Here is a 13,028-nt window from a genome sequence, read left to right as displayed (position 1 = left end):
CTAATGAAACTTGAAAAAAGTCGGTATTTAGTTAATATCATCGCCTGGTTTTTTGTTTTTTTTTTTTTTTTAATATATTTCTTTATTGATTTCAGAGAGGAAGGGAGAAGGAGAGAGAGATGGAAACATCAATGATGAGAGAGAATCATTGATCGGCTGCCTCCTGCATGCCCCCTACTGGGGACCAAGCCTGCAACCCAGGCATGTGCCCCTGGCCGGAATCGAACCCGGGACCCCTCAGTCCGCAGGCTGACGCTCTATCCACTGAGCCAAGTCGGATAGGGCTCATCGCCTGGTTTTGATCATTGTACTGTGGTCATGTCTTTGGTTAACCTTAGGGGAACTTCGGGGAGGAAATAAGGAATTAACTGAGCTGTTTTGGCAATTTTTATTTAGGTCTAAAACCATTTCAAAACAAAAAGTTTTTTTTTAAAAAAGAAGATATATCCAGTATTGTGGTTCCACTCATAGGAGTACCCTAAGAGGAAACAAATTAACAGAAACAAAAAGTAGATGGTGGAAGCCAGAGGCTGGAGGCGGGGGTGAGGGGTTAGAATTTAATGGGAACAGAGCTTCAGTTTGGGAAGATGAGAAAGTTCTGTGGATGGATGGTGACAATGGCTGCACAACACTGTGAATGCACTTAATGACACTGAAAGATACATCTAAAAATGGTTTAAAAATCAATTTTATGTTGTGTATATTTTGCCACAATAAAATAAAACAAATCCTAGTCTATCTTCATTGACACTAATTCCATCCATAAGATGTTCAGTTCCACCAATCAGATATTCAGGAGTGCTATTTTTCTTCGGTATTCAAATTGACCTTTAGAATTAGTGGAATTGAAAAAGAATTTTGGCTGGAACAGATGGTTGTAGTGAGAAGTGAAACTGGAACACTAAGCTGGGGCCAGATCATGACAGGTAATGAGTGCCAAGATACTGATTTATTTATTTGTTCTCTTGGTCACTGTTTTTATTGAACATCTGCTATGTGAGAACACTATTCTCTGTCCTAGGCATACCACAATGAACAACACAGAGATGATCCCTCCCCTTGTAAAGTTTTCCAGTAAAAAAACATATAAAAACCAATGCTGCCCTAACCAGTTTGGCTCAGTGGATAGAGCGTCGGCCTGCGGACTCAAGGGTCCCAGGTTCAATTCCAGCCAAGGGCATGTACCTTGGTTGCGGGCACATACCCAGTGGGGAGTGTGCAGGAGGCAGCTGATCGATGTTTCTCTCTCATAGATGTTTTTATCTCTCTATCCCTCTCCCTTTCTCTCTGTAAAAAATCAATAAAATATATTTTTTAAAAAAAACAACACCAATTCTGAGACTTCAAGAGCCCAGGGTCCTGGGAACTCTACCTTCCTTTAAAGAAAAACCAAGGATCATCAAGCCAGCATCAGAATGACAGCAGGAGGATGCATAGGGATAGGGACTTCTTTAAGGACTCTGGGACTATCTATACTAATAAAAGGGTAATATGCTAATTAGACCGGGAGACCTTCGGGACGTCCTTCCGGACAAAACCATGGTGGTGGGGCTGAGGCAGAGGCAGTTAGGGGTGATAAGGCCAGGAGGGGAGGGCAGTTGGGGGCGAACAGGCCAGCAAGGGGGTTAGCTGGGGGCGAGCAGGCTGACAGTGGGGGGTAGCTGGGGGCGATCAGGATGGCAGGAGGGGGCAGTTGGGGGCAAGCAGGCTGGTCAGGGAGGGCAGTTGGGGGCCATGAGAATGGCAGGAAATGGCAGTTGGGAGCGAGCTGGCTGGCAGGCAGAGTGGTTAGAGGCGATCAGGCAGGCAAGCAGGTGAGCAGTTAGGAGCCAGTGGTCCCAGATTGCAAGAGAGATTCTGACTACCAGTTTAGGATCGGGCCTAAATCAGCAGTTGGACATCCCCTGAGGGGTCCCAGATTGGAGAGAGCGCAGGCCAGGCTGAGGGACAGCCCCCCCCCCCCCCCCCCCGCCATGCACGAATTTTGTGCACCAAGCCACTAGTCTTGTAATATTGTATCTTTGCAGCACTAGCATCCCTACATAACTCAGGTAACTCAGGGAGTGAGATATAGAAGGATGTCCCTGCCCCCTTCCAAATGCCAAGATGAATGTGGATTGCATCCTACCTTTACATTTCTCATAAAATTCAGTGAAGTACTTCCTTCCAGACACGGACTGATACCCATCTTTGCAAGCACAGTGGGTTCTGTTGAAGCACCTGGCATTTTCAGGGCATGTATGACAGAAAGCTGCAGAGAACACAAGATCCTTTCATTCATTTGTTTACTCATTTACTCAAGAAATATTCATTGAGCACCTAGGATTACCTGACTCTGGTCAAAAGAATGTCTTCCTAGAAATAGCTCTGTTGGCGTCCTTTTTGCACCCATCCCACAACTGAACACACATGCTCACAGTGCCCAAACCACTTCTCACCTCTGCCACCAACACCACTTTTTTGACAGTAGAACTTCTCCAGGGCCTGCGTTTCTTTACCTGGGGCTATCTTTGGCAACCAGAGTCCTCTTTGCTCTCCACATGACAGTAACAATGCTTTCTCCCCACAGAAGTAGCTCTCTCAATCAATGACTGACAAAGTCAGTGCATTAAAATAAAACCAGTTATCATATCATCAAAAATAAACAGAGAACAGGAGGTGGCAAAATTGTAACCCTAATGCGTTGCTGGCAGGAATGTAAAATGGTGCAGTTCTTGTGGAAAACAGTTTGGCAATTTCTAAACTAAAAAATATAATTCCTGCCCTGGCAAGTGTTTCTCAGTGGTTAGAGCATCAGCCTGTGCACCAGAGCATCTTGGGTTCCATTCCCAGGCAAGGGTGCATACGAGGCTGCAGTTTTGATCCTCAGCCCCAGGGGGGTGTGTGCGGGAAGCAACTAATCCATGTGTCTCTCACATTGATGTTTCTCTCTCTCTCTCTCTCTCTCTCTCTCTCTCTCTCTCTCTCTCTCCTCTCTCCTCCCTCCCTTCCATACTCTCAAAAAAAAAAAAAAAAGAATCAATGGAAAAATATCCTCAGGTGAGGATTAACAAAAAGTAAAAACAAAAAAATTAGAATTCCCATATGACCTAGCAATTTCATTCATGGGCTATTCCCAAAAGAACTGAAAGCAGGGTCTTCAAGAGATATTTGCTTACCTATGTTCACAGTAGCACTATTCACAGTAGCCAAAAGATGGAAGCCACCCAACTGCCCATGAATGGGTGAATGGATAAATGAAATGTGGTCCATCCACACAAAAGAATATTACCCAGCTTTTAAAAAAAGAAATTCCAACACATGCTACAATATGGATGAACTTTGGAGACATTGTGATAAGTAAATAAGCTCATCCCAAAGGGCAAATTCTATATGGCTCCACTTGTAAGGTCACTAGGAGTCAAATTCATAGAGACAAAGTAGAATGGAGGGTGCCAAGGGCTGGGGGAAGGGGAACAGGAAATTAATGTTTAATTGGGGAAGATAGCCGTGAGGTTCATGTTTCTTACTATGTCCAACAGTCCCCATGGGATCAAGCTCCAGTTGCCCACATGTAACTTGCTGTATAATGGACCCTATATTGGCTCCTTGCCTTCTAACCTGACTTCCCACTCCCAGATGGTGCTTCTAGGATCACCTTCCAGATAAATTACTTGCTCAGGATTTGCTTGGGAGGTTGGGAGTGGGGCAGGGACAAAGGCAAAACTATCTCCCAAAATTATTTGGGACACAGGCTTTTGGGGGAAAACAGGTGAAGTCCAACATCCACCAGCTGTGTGACCTTGAGTCAGCTACTTCTCTAGAGGGCCATTGGTCAAGTGGGGATAATGTCAAAACCATCTTTGCAGGAATGTCATGAGGATTGAATGAGTTGGAGCATGCAATTTGCTTAGCATTGAGCCTGGTGCAATACAAGAGCTAAATAAATGGGTGACAATGGTGATAGTGGAGGAGTGGGAGCTCTAAGGAATGGGCAGAATGCATCAGGGATTAATATTCTCTCCTAATGAAAGGACGCCTTCCCTCCTCTGGAGGTAGGCTGCAGACCCCAATTTCCTTTCCCTGGCCTTTGATAATCATAGACTCACCTCCAGAATTCTCCACTTCTGATCCTGACAGAATTAGCAGGACACTGAGGCCTAGAATAGAGAAAGGAGGGGATAGTTCAGGTGGGGGATGTTCTGGGGCTCTGCTTGGCTGAGGCCTAGGTGAGTTCCGGGCTTCATCTGCCATTATTCACTTTACTCTAGACTCTTCCAGGCAAACTATAAACCCAAGGGTCATGAAAGGCATCATTTATTACTACAGTATGAGAGGTACATCTGTTGTAGCTATAAGAAGTTTGACACCCAATTCTAATGTGCCCCCCGGGTGGGGGGGGGGGGTGGAGAGTCTATACCAACAAGCAATCCGTGGATACCAACTGGGTATTTTACAATTCAACTCAATTCTGCCACTGTCTATCCAGAGACAACCACAATTAAAGAGCTATAGATTGGACGTTCCAATGATCCCCTCCTTGGGTTTGATTAATTTGCTAGAGTGGCTCACAGAACTCAGGGAAACATTTCACTTACTAGATCACTGGTTTATTGTACGAGGATACAACTCAGGAACAGCCAGATGGAAGAGCTTCGTAGGGCCAGGTATGGGGAAGGGGGGTACTAAGCTTCCATGTCCTCTCTGGGCACCATTCCGGAAGCTCTCTGAAACTCATCCTTTTGGGTTTTTACGGAGACTTCATTACATAGGCATGATTGATTAGCTAATTGGTCATTGACGGCTGATTCAACCTCCAGCCCTTCTCCATCCCTGGAAATCAGGGGGTGAAACCATGAGTTCCATGGCCAAAATGGTGCCGTAGGTAAAGGCAGTACTCATCTCCTCCCCAGACCACATTAAAATTACAATTAAACTACAGAGCAACCCTCACTGAGAGCTACCAGAAGTCTAGCTGAACAGAAGTCCTGCAACTAAGGACATAAAAGAGATGCTACATCGATACTGGTAGGAGGGCCAGAGACACCAAGCAGGCTGGTCCCACACCCACACGTGTCAGTAAAAAATAGACTTTAAAACAAAAGACAAAGAAGGACCCAGAAATTGCATTTTGGGGTATTTACCCAAAGAAACCCAAAACCACTAAATTGAAAAGACATATGCACCCATATGTTCTTTGCAGCATTATTTACAATAGCCAACATATGAAAGCATACTAAGTGTCCATCAATAGATGAATGAATAAAGACACGGTGCATCTATACTATGAAATATGACTCAGTCATAAAAAACAAAATCTTGTCACTTGTAACAAAATGGATGGACCTAGAGGGTATTGTCCTGAGTGAAATATTTCAGCAGTGAAAGACAAATGCCATAGGACTTCACTTATATGTGAAATCTAACAAAATAGAAAAAAACGGATACAGAGAACAGTTTGATGATGGCTAGAAAGGTATGGAAGACTGGTGAAAAAGGTGAAGGGATTAAGAAGTACAAATTGATAATTACAAAATAGTCATGGGGATATAAAATACAGCGTAGAGAATATAGTCAATGTTATTGTAATAACTATGCATGGAAGGAACCTGCAACCGAGGTACGTGCCCTTGACCAAAATCGAACCGGGGGCCCTTAGGTCTGCAGGCTGACGGTCTATCCACTGAGCCAAACCTGCTAGGGTGGTCCACTCACTTTTAAAAGGCAAAGAGAAAACAGGTGAAGTCAATTTCAATAATATATTTTATTTAACCAGCTATAGCCAGAATGTTATTTTAACACACCATCACTATGAAACAAAGTATTCATAAAGTATTTTACATTCTTTACTGTATGTATTAAGTCTTTGAAATTCAGTATGCATTTGGACTGGTCTTATTTCGAGTGCTCAGTAGCTACACGAACAGCCCAGGTTTAACCTCTTAATAACCAGTGCATTCTCTGGAAAAAGGAGAGAGTGAAATAGCATAGTGTTAGGTCGGAGAGAGCCCAGGATCGGATACATGCAGACATGTGATGAGATAATGGACTCCCCCTGGCATTTCTAACAGATCAGTGTGCCAGACACAGATACCGGCTTCTTCTCCCTGAATCAACACGACCCCCACACAGATATTGACTCCTTTCTGAATACCCCTGCTGACCCCCTGCAGCGGAAACTTCCTCAGCTGAATACCTCAGCTCATGTCCCCGCCCCTCACCCAACCGCAGTATAAAAAAAGCGCCCCCCTCCCTGTTGGCGTGAATCCACTTGCCCTGTCTTTGGGGTATGTGGGTCTCCCAGGGACGCAGAAATAAACCTTTCCTTTTCTTTCTTTTCTGATTCACTGGACTCTTTATTTCCTACGCCGCCTCCTGAGCCACCTAACCTAACACATAGAACATAAGAATCCCAGGAGTCCAAGACTATGGCCAATTTGGAACAAATCAGAATGTTTTCAGGATGATCTATTGTGAGGATGACCTAAAAATGTCTACCATATGACTAGACAGAACTTCATATTGAAGTTGGAGATGAACTCAGAAATGCAGACAACTTTGCCACAAATTTATGAATAGCACTTCCTCTTGGCAGATGGGCTGAATAACCAGCACTGGGAAAAGGATTTGCCCTTATCCCTTTCACTGCAAGCAGGCTGAGTTGGAATCCTTTGCTAAATTCTAGAGGCAGCTGCTTTCATGGCCAACATCAGCCCTCAGCGATTTAAGTGGGACAAATAAAATCCAGGTAGCTTTGCCTTAACCAGTTTGGCTCAGTGGATAGAGCGTCGGCCTGTGGACTGAAGGGTCCCAGGTTCGATTCCGGTCAAGGGCATGTACTTTGGTTGTGGGCACATCCCCAGTAGGGGGTGTGCAGGAGGCAGCTGGACAAGGTACGGTCAACACCAGCTCATCCTAACTCCTCTGCTCTGTATCGTGAGTATTGACAAAAACATCATATTTAAGGATTCATACTCATAGGGGTGGAAGGGTAGAATAAAAATCATCACACGTCTGCAAGGGTTTTGTTTTGTTTTGTTTTCCCCTCTTTTCTTCCTTTCTCTTACCTTCCCCTTCCTTTTTACTAACAGAATACTTAATTGATTAGTTAACTATATATGTTTAACCGTATTGTTGTAGCGTACCCCGTGAATCACAGAAGGACGCCTCAAGCAGTCGAATTAAAGAGTCACATTTATTGCAATCCAGGACTATGAGGGGTCATTCCCAAATCTCATAGTAACAAGATGGTCGAAAAACCAGGTTTACATAGGCAAAAATCACAAAGGTATTGATTACATCCCAGGGTTTGGAATGAGGAACCTGGTTCGGAAAAAAAAGCAGTTTACAGAAGCAGAAGTAAGCATTTTAATTACAGTTTTGGGTCTCCGGATCACTGAGTTGTTAGAAACACATTATCTGGGACTGCTGGGTTGACAGGAACACATTATCTAGAGCCCTCGGGTCTCGAGACCACTGAGTTGTCAGGAATTCATTATCTAGAGCCATCGAGGCAATTTAGAGTAATTGTGCTGTTCTGGTCTTGGGACCACTGAGTCAACTAGAACACATTATCTGTGTCCACTAAGACAATTTAGGATAATTGTGCTGTCCTGTTTCCCAGGTACAGAAGAATGTGCATTCTAAAACCGGTAAGATAACAATCAATGGGATAGTCATTCAATCGAATGGGATGATGTATACAATTCAGGAAATCAAAATAACTTTTCTATTGTTAAGCCAAACAGAAGGGTTAGAGTTAAACTACAGTTTCTACCTGAGATGGTTGCTACCATACTTCAGTATGTTCTGGCTAAGATTTGTTGCAGTTCTCAGTTGACCAGGGAAGAACAAAGAGACTTTTAATGCAGCCCTGAACTTCCATACCTGGCCACCAGGAATGTGGAGAGTGACTGAGTAAGTCTCAGAAACAATGTGATGACGCACACCTGATCACCGCTTGACCAGTTTCAAAATGCTGGCCATCCTGTTCTGGGACCAGTAAGGAAGACATTCATCAAAACCCAAGACCCCTTGCCCGACCTCTGTGGCTCAGTGGTTGAGCATCAACCTATGAACTAGGAAGTCAGGGTTCAATTCCTGGCCAAGGCACTTGCCCAGGTTTCGAGCTGGGTCCCCGGTGGTGGGCATGCAGGATTCTCTCTCATCATTGATGTTTCTATCTCTCTCTCTCTCTCTCCCTTCCTCTCCAAAATAAATAAAAATCTATTTAAAAAAAAAAAAGAAAAAGACCCATGACCCCTACAGGGACTCAAATTCCAGAACTGCAAATCACCAGAGCCCCTTGTACTTACCCACATACCTTTTCCCTGAGGGGAAAGTGGATGTTAGGGTTTTTACCTGTCACCTTCCCAGATTCCCAGCATCTGATATTATCAAACATGTATTTATAATCCAATCCCTGTCTCTGCTTTTTGGCTGGGTGGTGACAGGTAGCACAAGCCCAGGACTCAGTTGACCTCCGCTTACAATACTATTCGGCTGAATCATATGACATGGCCATGTCTGTAAGTAAAAAATACTCAAACATCAGTGTGGATGAAAGGGGCCACATGCTGACCTGACTGAAAGGGTGAGGGCTATGCGCCCCCCCCCCATCTTGCCTGTATCCTCCATGTTGGGGCCACGTGTAGCCTTCTTCCCGGAAGCCCAGGCCTCTGCTGGCCGCGCCCGGGATTTTAAATTAACCAATGACAATCAAGGGAAGTGCGCGCCATAGATATGACCACATCCTGTGTAACAAGACCCGGCTCACGCCTGGCCAATAGGCAGGGCCCACAATCCCCTTGCGTCACCCCCCTATTTAAGCTGGATTTTCCCATGGGAGGGGACTCTCTCTTCCTGTCGCCGGGGCCGGCCGGGAGCAGGGCCGGGCTGGCCGGGAACGGGGGTCGGTCTAGCTAGCCCAAAAATAAAAGGTCCTTCTGCTGTTGCATCGAACTGGCTCCCAGTGTGGAATTTTTGGGGATCTTGGAATCTGGGCATAACACTGACAAGCTCAGGGGAGGCCTGCATTGCATTCTTGCAAACTCGGAGACCTAAAGTAACCACAAAGGATGGTCTGTAATTAAACTTTAACTAAAAGCAGTTATGGTGGGCAGTTACATCCTAGGCCAGTATCTTCATTGACAAGGTCAACCTTTACCTTAACTGAGCCTATCTGTCTTTTTGCATCTATGATAATATACCCTTGAAATGTGTGGGTAACTTGTGACTTCCCTTTTACTGGAGCCCCTGGGGCACAACCAAATGTGCTGGGCCCCAGGACAGATACCACAAATTCCTTCATCATCATGTTAATTGATCCTGCACCCACCTAAGTATGTGTCCATCATTTTACTTTTTATCCAATCCCAGGGGTTTCCCTGCTTTGCCTATCCCTCCTCCTTAAATCTGTCACCAATGAATTTCATGTAACCCACCTATGTTCCTCCTTTGATTGCAATGTATAAATGCAGATATAACCCCGCCATTCTCCGGAGCATTATCTCAATTCCTGGAGGTTCTGCTTCCCGGCATATATCGACAGTTTGGCTCAAATAAACTCACAAAAATTCTTTACAGGTTTCAGTGGGTTTTTTTTACGTTAACATCATTAATTTCCCTGTGAATGCCCCCCCCCCCCCAAAAAAAAAACACAACAACAACTGTGGACAAAAGAGGCCATATGCTAACTTTATTAGCTCAGGGAAGGCCTGCATGGTGGCCTTACAAACTCAAAGACCTAAACTAACCACAAAGAATGGTCTGAAATTAAAACTTTTCTTTTTTTTTTTTTTACTAAAAACCAGTTTGTGGTGGGTAATCAGGTCCTAGGCCGTTGTATTCCCAGCCTTTGCATACCCTCAGGCCTTTGCAAATCTCCAGGCCTGTGAATGGCCTATTTGGCATACCCTTTTGCCTAGTTCCCCATGTAAGCTTTGTCCTACTCAGTATAAGTAGCTGGTTTATGGTGGGGAGGGCAGAGCAGATGTTTGTGGGCAATCTACTGCTCTCCCATACTGCCAGCATTATTGGAATAAACGCTCATATATGATTCAACTGTGCTGAATTGGCTCAAGTAGTGACAGGCAGCCCGGACCCATTGATTGTGTTACCGGGAAGCCCCAGGTGGGCTCGGGCTGCCAGTCGCAATGTCCAATAACGAAGGCAGGGTTGAATCAAATATGAGAAGGCCAGCCAACCAAGAAGACAGGGAGCTTACAAGCATCCAAAACCTGTTTTATGGCAAGGTGCAGGGGACAGGATTATAAAGGGGGATCGGCTAGGGGTGAGGCTGGGAATGGAATGCAGCTACCTGCAGCCCTGGAGGTCTCCAGAATTCAGCTATTGTTCTTGATCATCAAGTGATAAGAGGATGTCTGGACTCCTGGTGGGAGTCCATGCATAATGGTTCTGCTTGCTTGCTGGTCTGGACGAAAGGGGCCACATGCTGACCTGACAAGCTCAGGGGAGGCCTGCATTGCATTCTTGCAAACTGGAGACCTAAAGTAACCACAAAGGATGGTCTGAAATTAAGCTTTAACTAAAGCAGTTATGGTGGGCAGTTACGTCCTAGGCCAGTATCTTCACTGACAAGGTCAACCTTTACCTTAACTGAGCCTATCTGTCTTTTTGCATCTCTGATAACATACCCTTGAAATGTCTGGGTAACTTGTAACTTCCCTTTTACTGGAGCCCCTGGGGCACAACCAAATGTGCTGGGCCCCAGGACAGATACCACAAATTCCTTCATCATCATGTTAATTGATCCTGCACCCACCTAAGTATGTATGTATCCATCATTTTACTTTTTATCCAATCCCAGGGGTTTCCCCTGCTTTGCTTTATCCCTCCTCCTTAATCTATCACCAATGAATTTCATGTAACCCACCTATGTCCCTCTTTTGATTGCAATGTATAAATACGGATGTAACCCCGCCATTCTCGGGAGCATTATCTTAATTGGTTGAGGTTCTGCTTCCCGGCATATGGAGACAGTTTGGCTCAAATAAACTCACAAAAATTCTTTACAGGTTTCAGTGGTTGTTTTTTTTACATTAACTCTGGGTACATTGTAGGTACAATGTCCACAGCTGAGTCACCTCCTCAATCACTTTTGCACCGGCCTAAGAAATGAAACTTAGAAAAACTTAACCCCCCTGTTCACATAAGTATATGTATTCTAGGATTTAAAATTAATATGATTATTTTTCAGATTAATTCAGGTGCTCTATCTATCAGATTATAAACCGCTCCCCCCATCATTTGTCCAGTTACAGGACTAGCTATAATTATAAGAAATATTAATAATGCTCTGTTAACCATGATTGTTCTGTTCTGATTAGAGAAAGCACATCCTAACCTGAGAGTTGTACACCCTGTGATATGGGAGCTAACATCGGAATGCAGTCTATTTGAAAGGGGCAGCAGTAGAATTTGGGGAACCAGCTAGTACTGTGAGAAACATTAATCCTGCTCTGTTCACCGTGATGGTTTTATTCTGATGAAAGAAGGCACATTCCACCCGGGCTGGAGCTGACCCAGAGATGCCGCCCTTCCTCCCCACTTGGAGCTGCCTGTTATCATGGAAAGATGAACAACTTTGTGCAGAAACCGGAACCGCCAGCCCTTTGAAGGTCCCCAGCCCTTTTGCACACCTGCAGGCCTTTGCAGACCTCCAGCCTGCTCACCTGTTAACTGCCCATCTGGCACTCCTTTTGGCTATTTCCCCATGATGCACCCCAGTCCCTGCATATCACTCAGCCCTTTGAAGACCCCTAGTCCTTTTGCATATCTGTGAACGGCCCTTTTGCCTACTTCTCCTTTGTACTTTTACTATATAAGCAACTGGCTCATGGTGGGTGCAGAGCAGGTTTCTGTGGCTGACCTGCTGCTCTCCCATGCTGCCTGCAGTACTGGAAGAAACGCTTGTACTTGATTCAACCCTATCGCTGCTTCATTGGCTGGAGTAGTGACAGCAGAAGGACCCATTGTTTGTCCAGTTACATAATCTCCTTTTCCGAGAACTGCCTGTAATCATGGAAAGATTAACAACTTTGTTGCTGAAACAATCGGGTCCTGAGGTGCCCACCTTTTGCCCATCCTTTTTGACCCTCCCCCCCCATCCCCCAAGCTCGCATTGCCTGCAACCTGTAACCATTATACCTTCCCTACTTCCCCATGCCCAATTACTACTTTCCCATGTAATCTTTGTCCTTCTACCCAACACAAGCAGTTTATGGGGAGGGGTAGAGCAGATTTTTTTTTTGGATGACCTGCTGCTCTCTCATACTTCCGGCCTTATTGGAATAAACACTCATATATTATTCAACCCTGACTCTGCAATTTAATTGGCTCAAGTAGTGACAGGCAGCCCGGGCCCATTCGTTGTCCAGTTTCAATATGCTTGCTTAGATCTTCTTTCAAAACTCCTAGCCTGTATTTGACTCATCCGATGGTATTTTTATTATTATTACTCCAAATGTAACCGGACAACCAAAGGGTCCGGGCTGCCTGTCACTACTTGAGCCAATTAAGCAGAGATAGGGTTGCTTCATATATGAGCATTTATTCCAATGATGTTGGCAGTATGGGAGAGCAGTTGGTCACTGTGGACAAAAGGGGCCACATGCTAACCTGACAGGCTCAGGGGAGGCCTGCATGGCAGTCTTGCAAACTGGGAGACCTAAAGTAACCACAAAGGATGGTCTGTAATTAAACTTTAAAAGCAGTTATGGTGGGCAGTTACGTCCTAGGCCAGTATCTTCACTGACAAGGTCAACCTTTACCTTAACTGAGCCTATCTGTCTTTTTGCATCTATGATAACATACCTACCCTTGAAATGTCTGGGTAACCTGTGACTTCCCTGTATCTGGAGCCCCTGGGGCACAACCAAATGTGCTGGGCCCCAGGACAGATACCACAAATTCCTTCATCATCATGTTAATTGATCCTGCACCCACCTAAGTATGTGTCCATCATTTTACTTTTTATCCAATCCCAGGGGTTTCCCCTGCTTTGCTTTATCCCTCCTCCTTAAATCTGT

General features: G+C 44.9%; 1 protein-coding gene across 2 annotated transcripts in view; it reads right to left on the bottom strand.

Annotated features, from left to right (window-relative positions):
- Nucleotides 1-13,028, bottom strand: part of LOC139010909 (putative adhesion G protein-coupled receptor E4P) — a 60,984-nt gene that overhangs the window by 25,009 nt on the left and 22,947 nt on the right. For both annotated transcript variants that reach the window (XM_070415962.1, XM_070415963.1), the window contains exons 3-4: nucleotides 4,089-4,139; nucleotides 2,129-2,251 (exon numbers count right to left, since the gene is read on the bottom strand). In XM_070415962.1, coding sequence (XP_070272063.1) covers nucleotides 2,129-2,251; nucleotides 4,089-4,139 — 174 coding nt within the window. The remainder of the gene's footprint in view (nucleotides 1-2,128; nucleotides 2,252-4,088; nucleotides 4,140-13,028) is intronic.

This window comes from Myotis yumanensis, unplaced genomic scaffold, assembly GCF_028538775.1.
Source record: "Myotis yumanensis isolate MYYU_CA2020_CCGP unplaced genomic scaffold, mMyoYum1.0.hap1 SCAF_5, whole genome shotgun sequence".
NCBI lineage: Eukaryota > Metazoa > Chordata > Mammalia > Chiroptera > Vespertilionidae > Myotis > Myotis yumanensis.
This window is presented reverse-complemented; position numbering and strand designations above follow the sequence as displayed.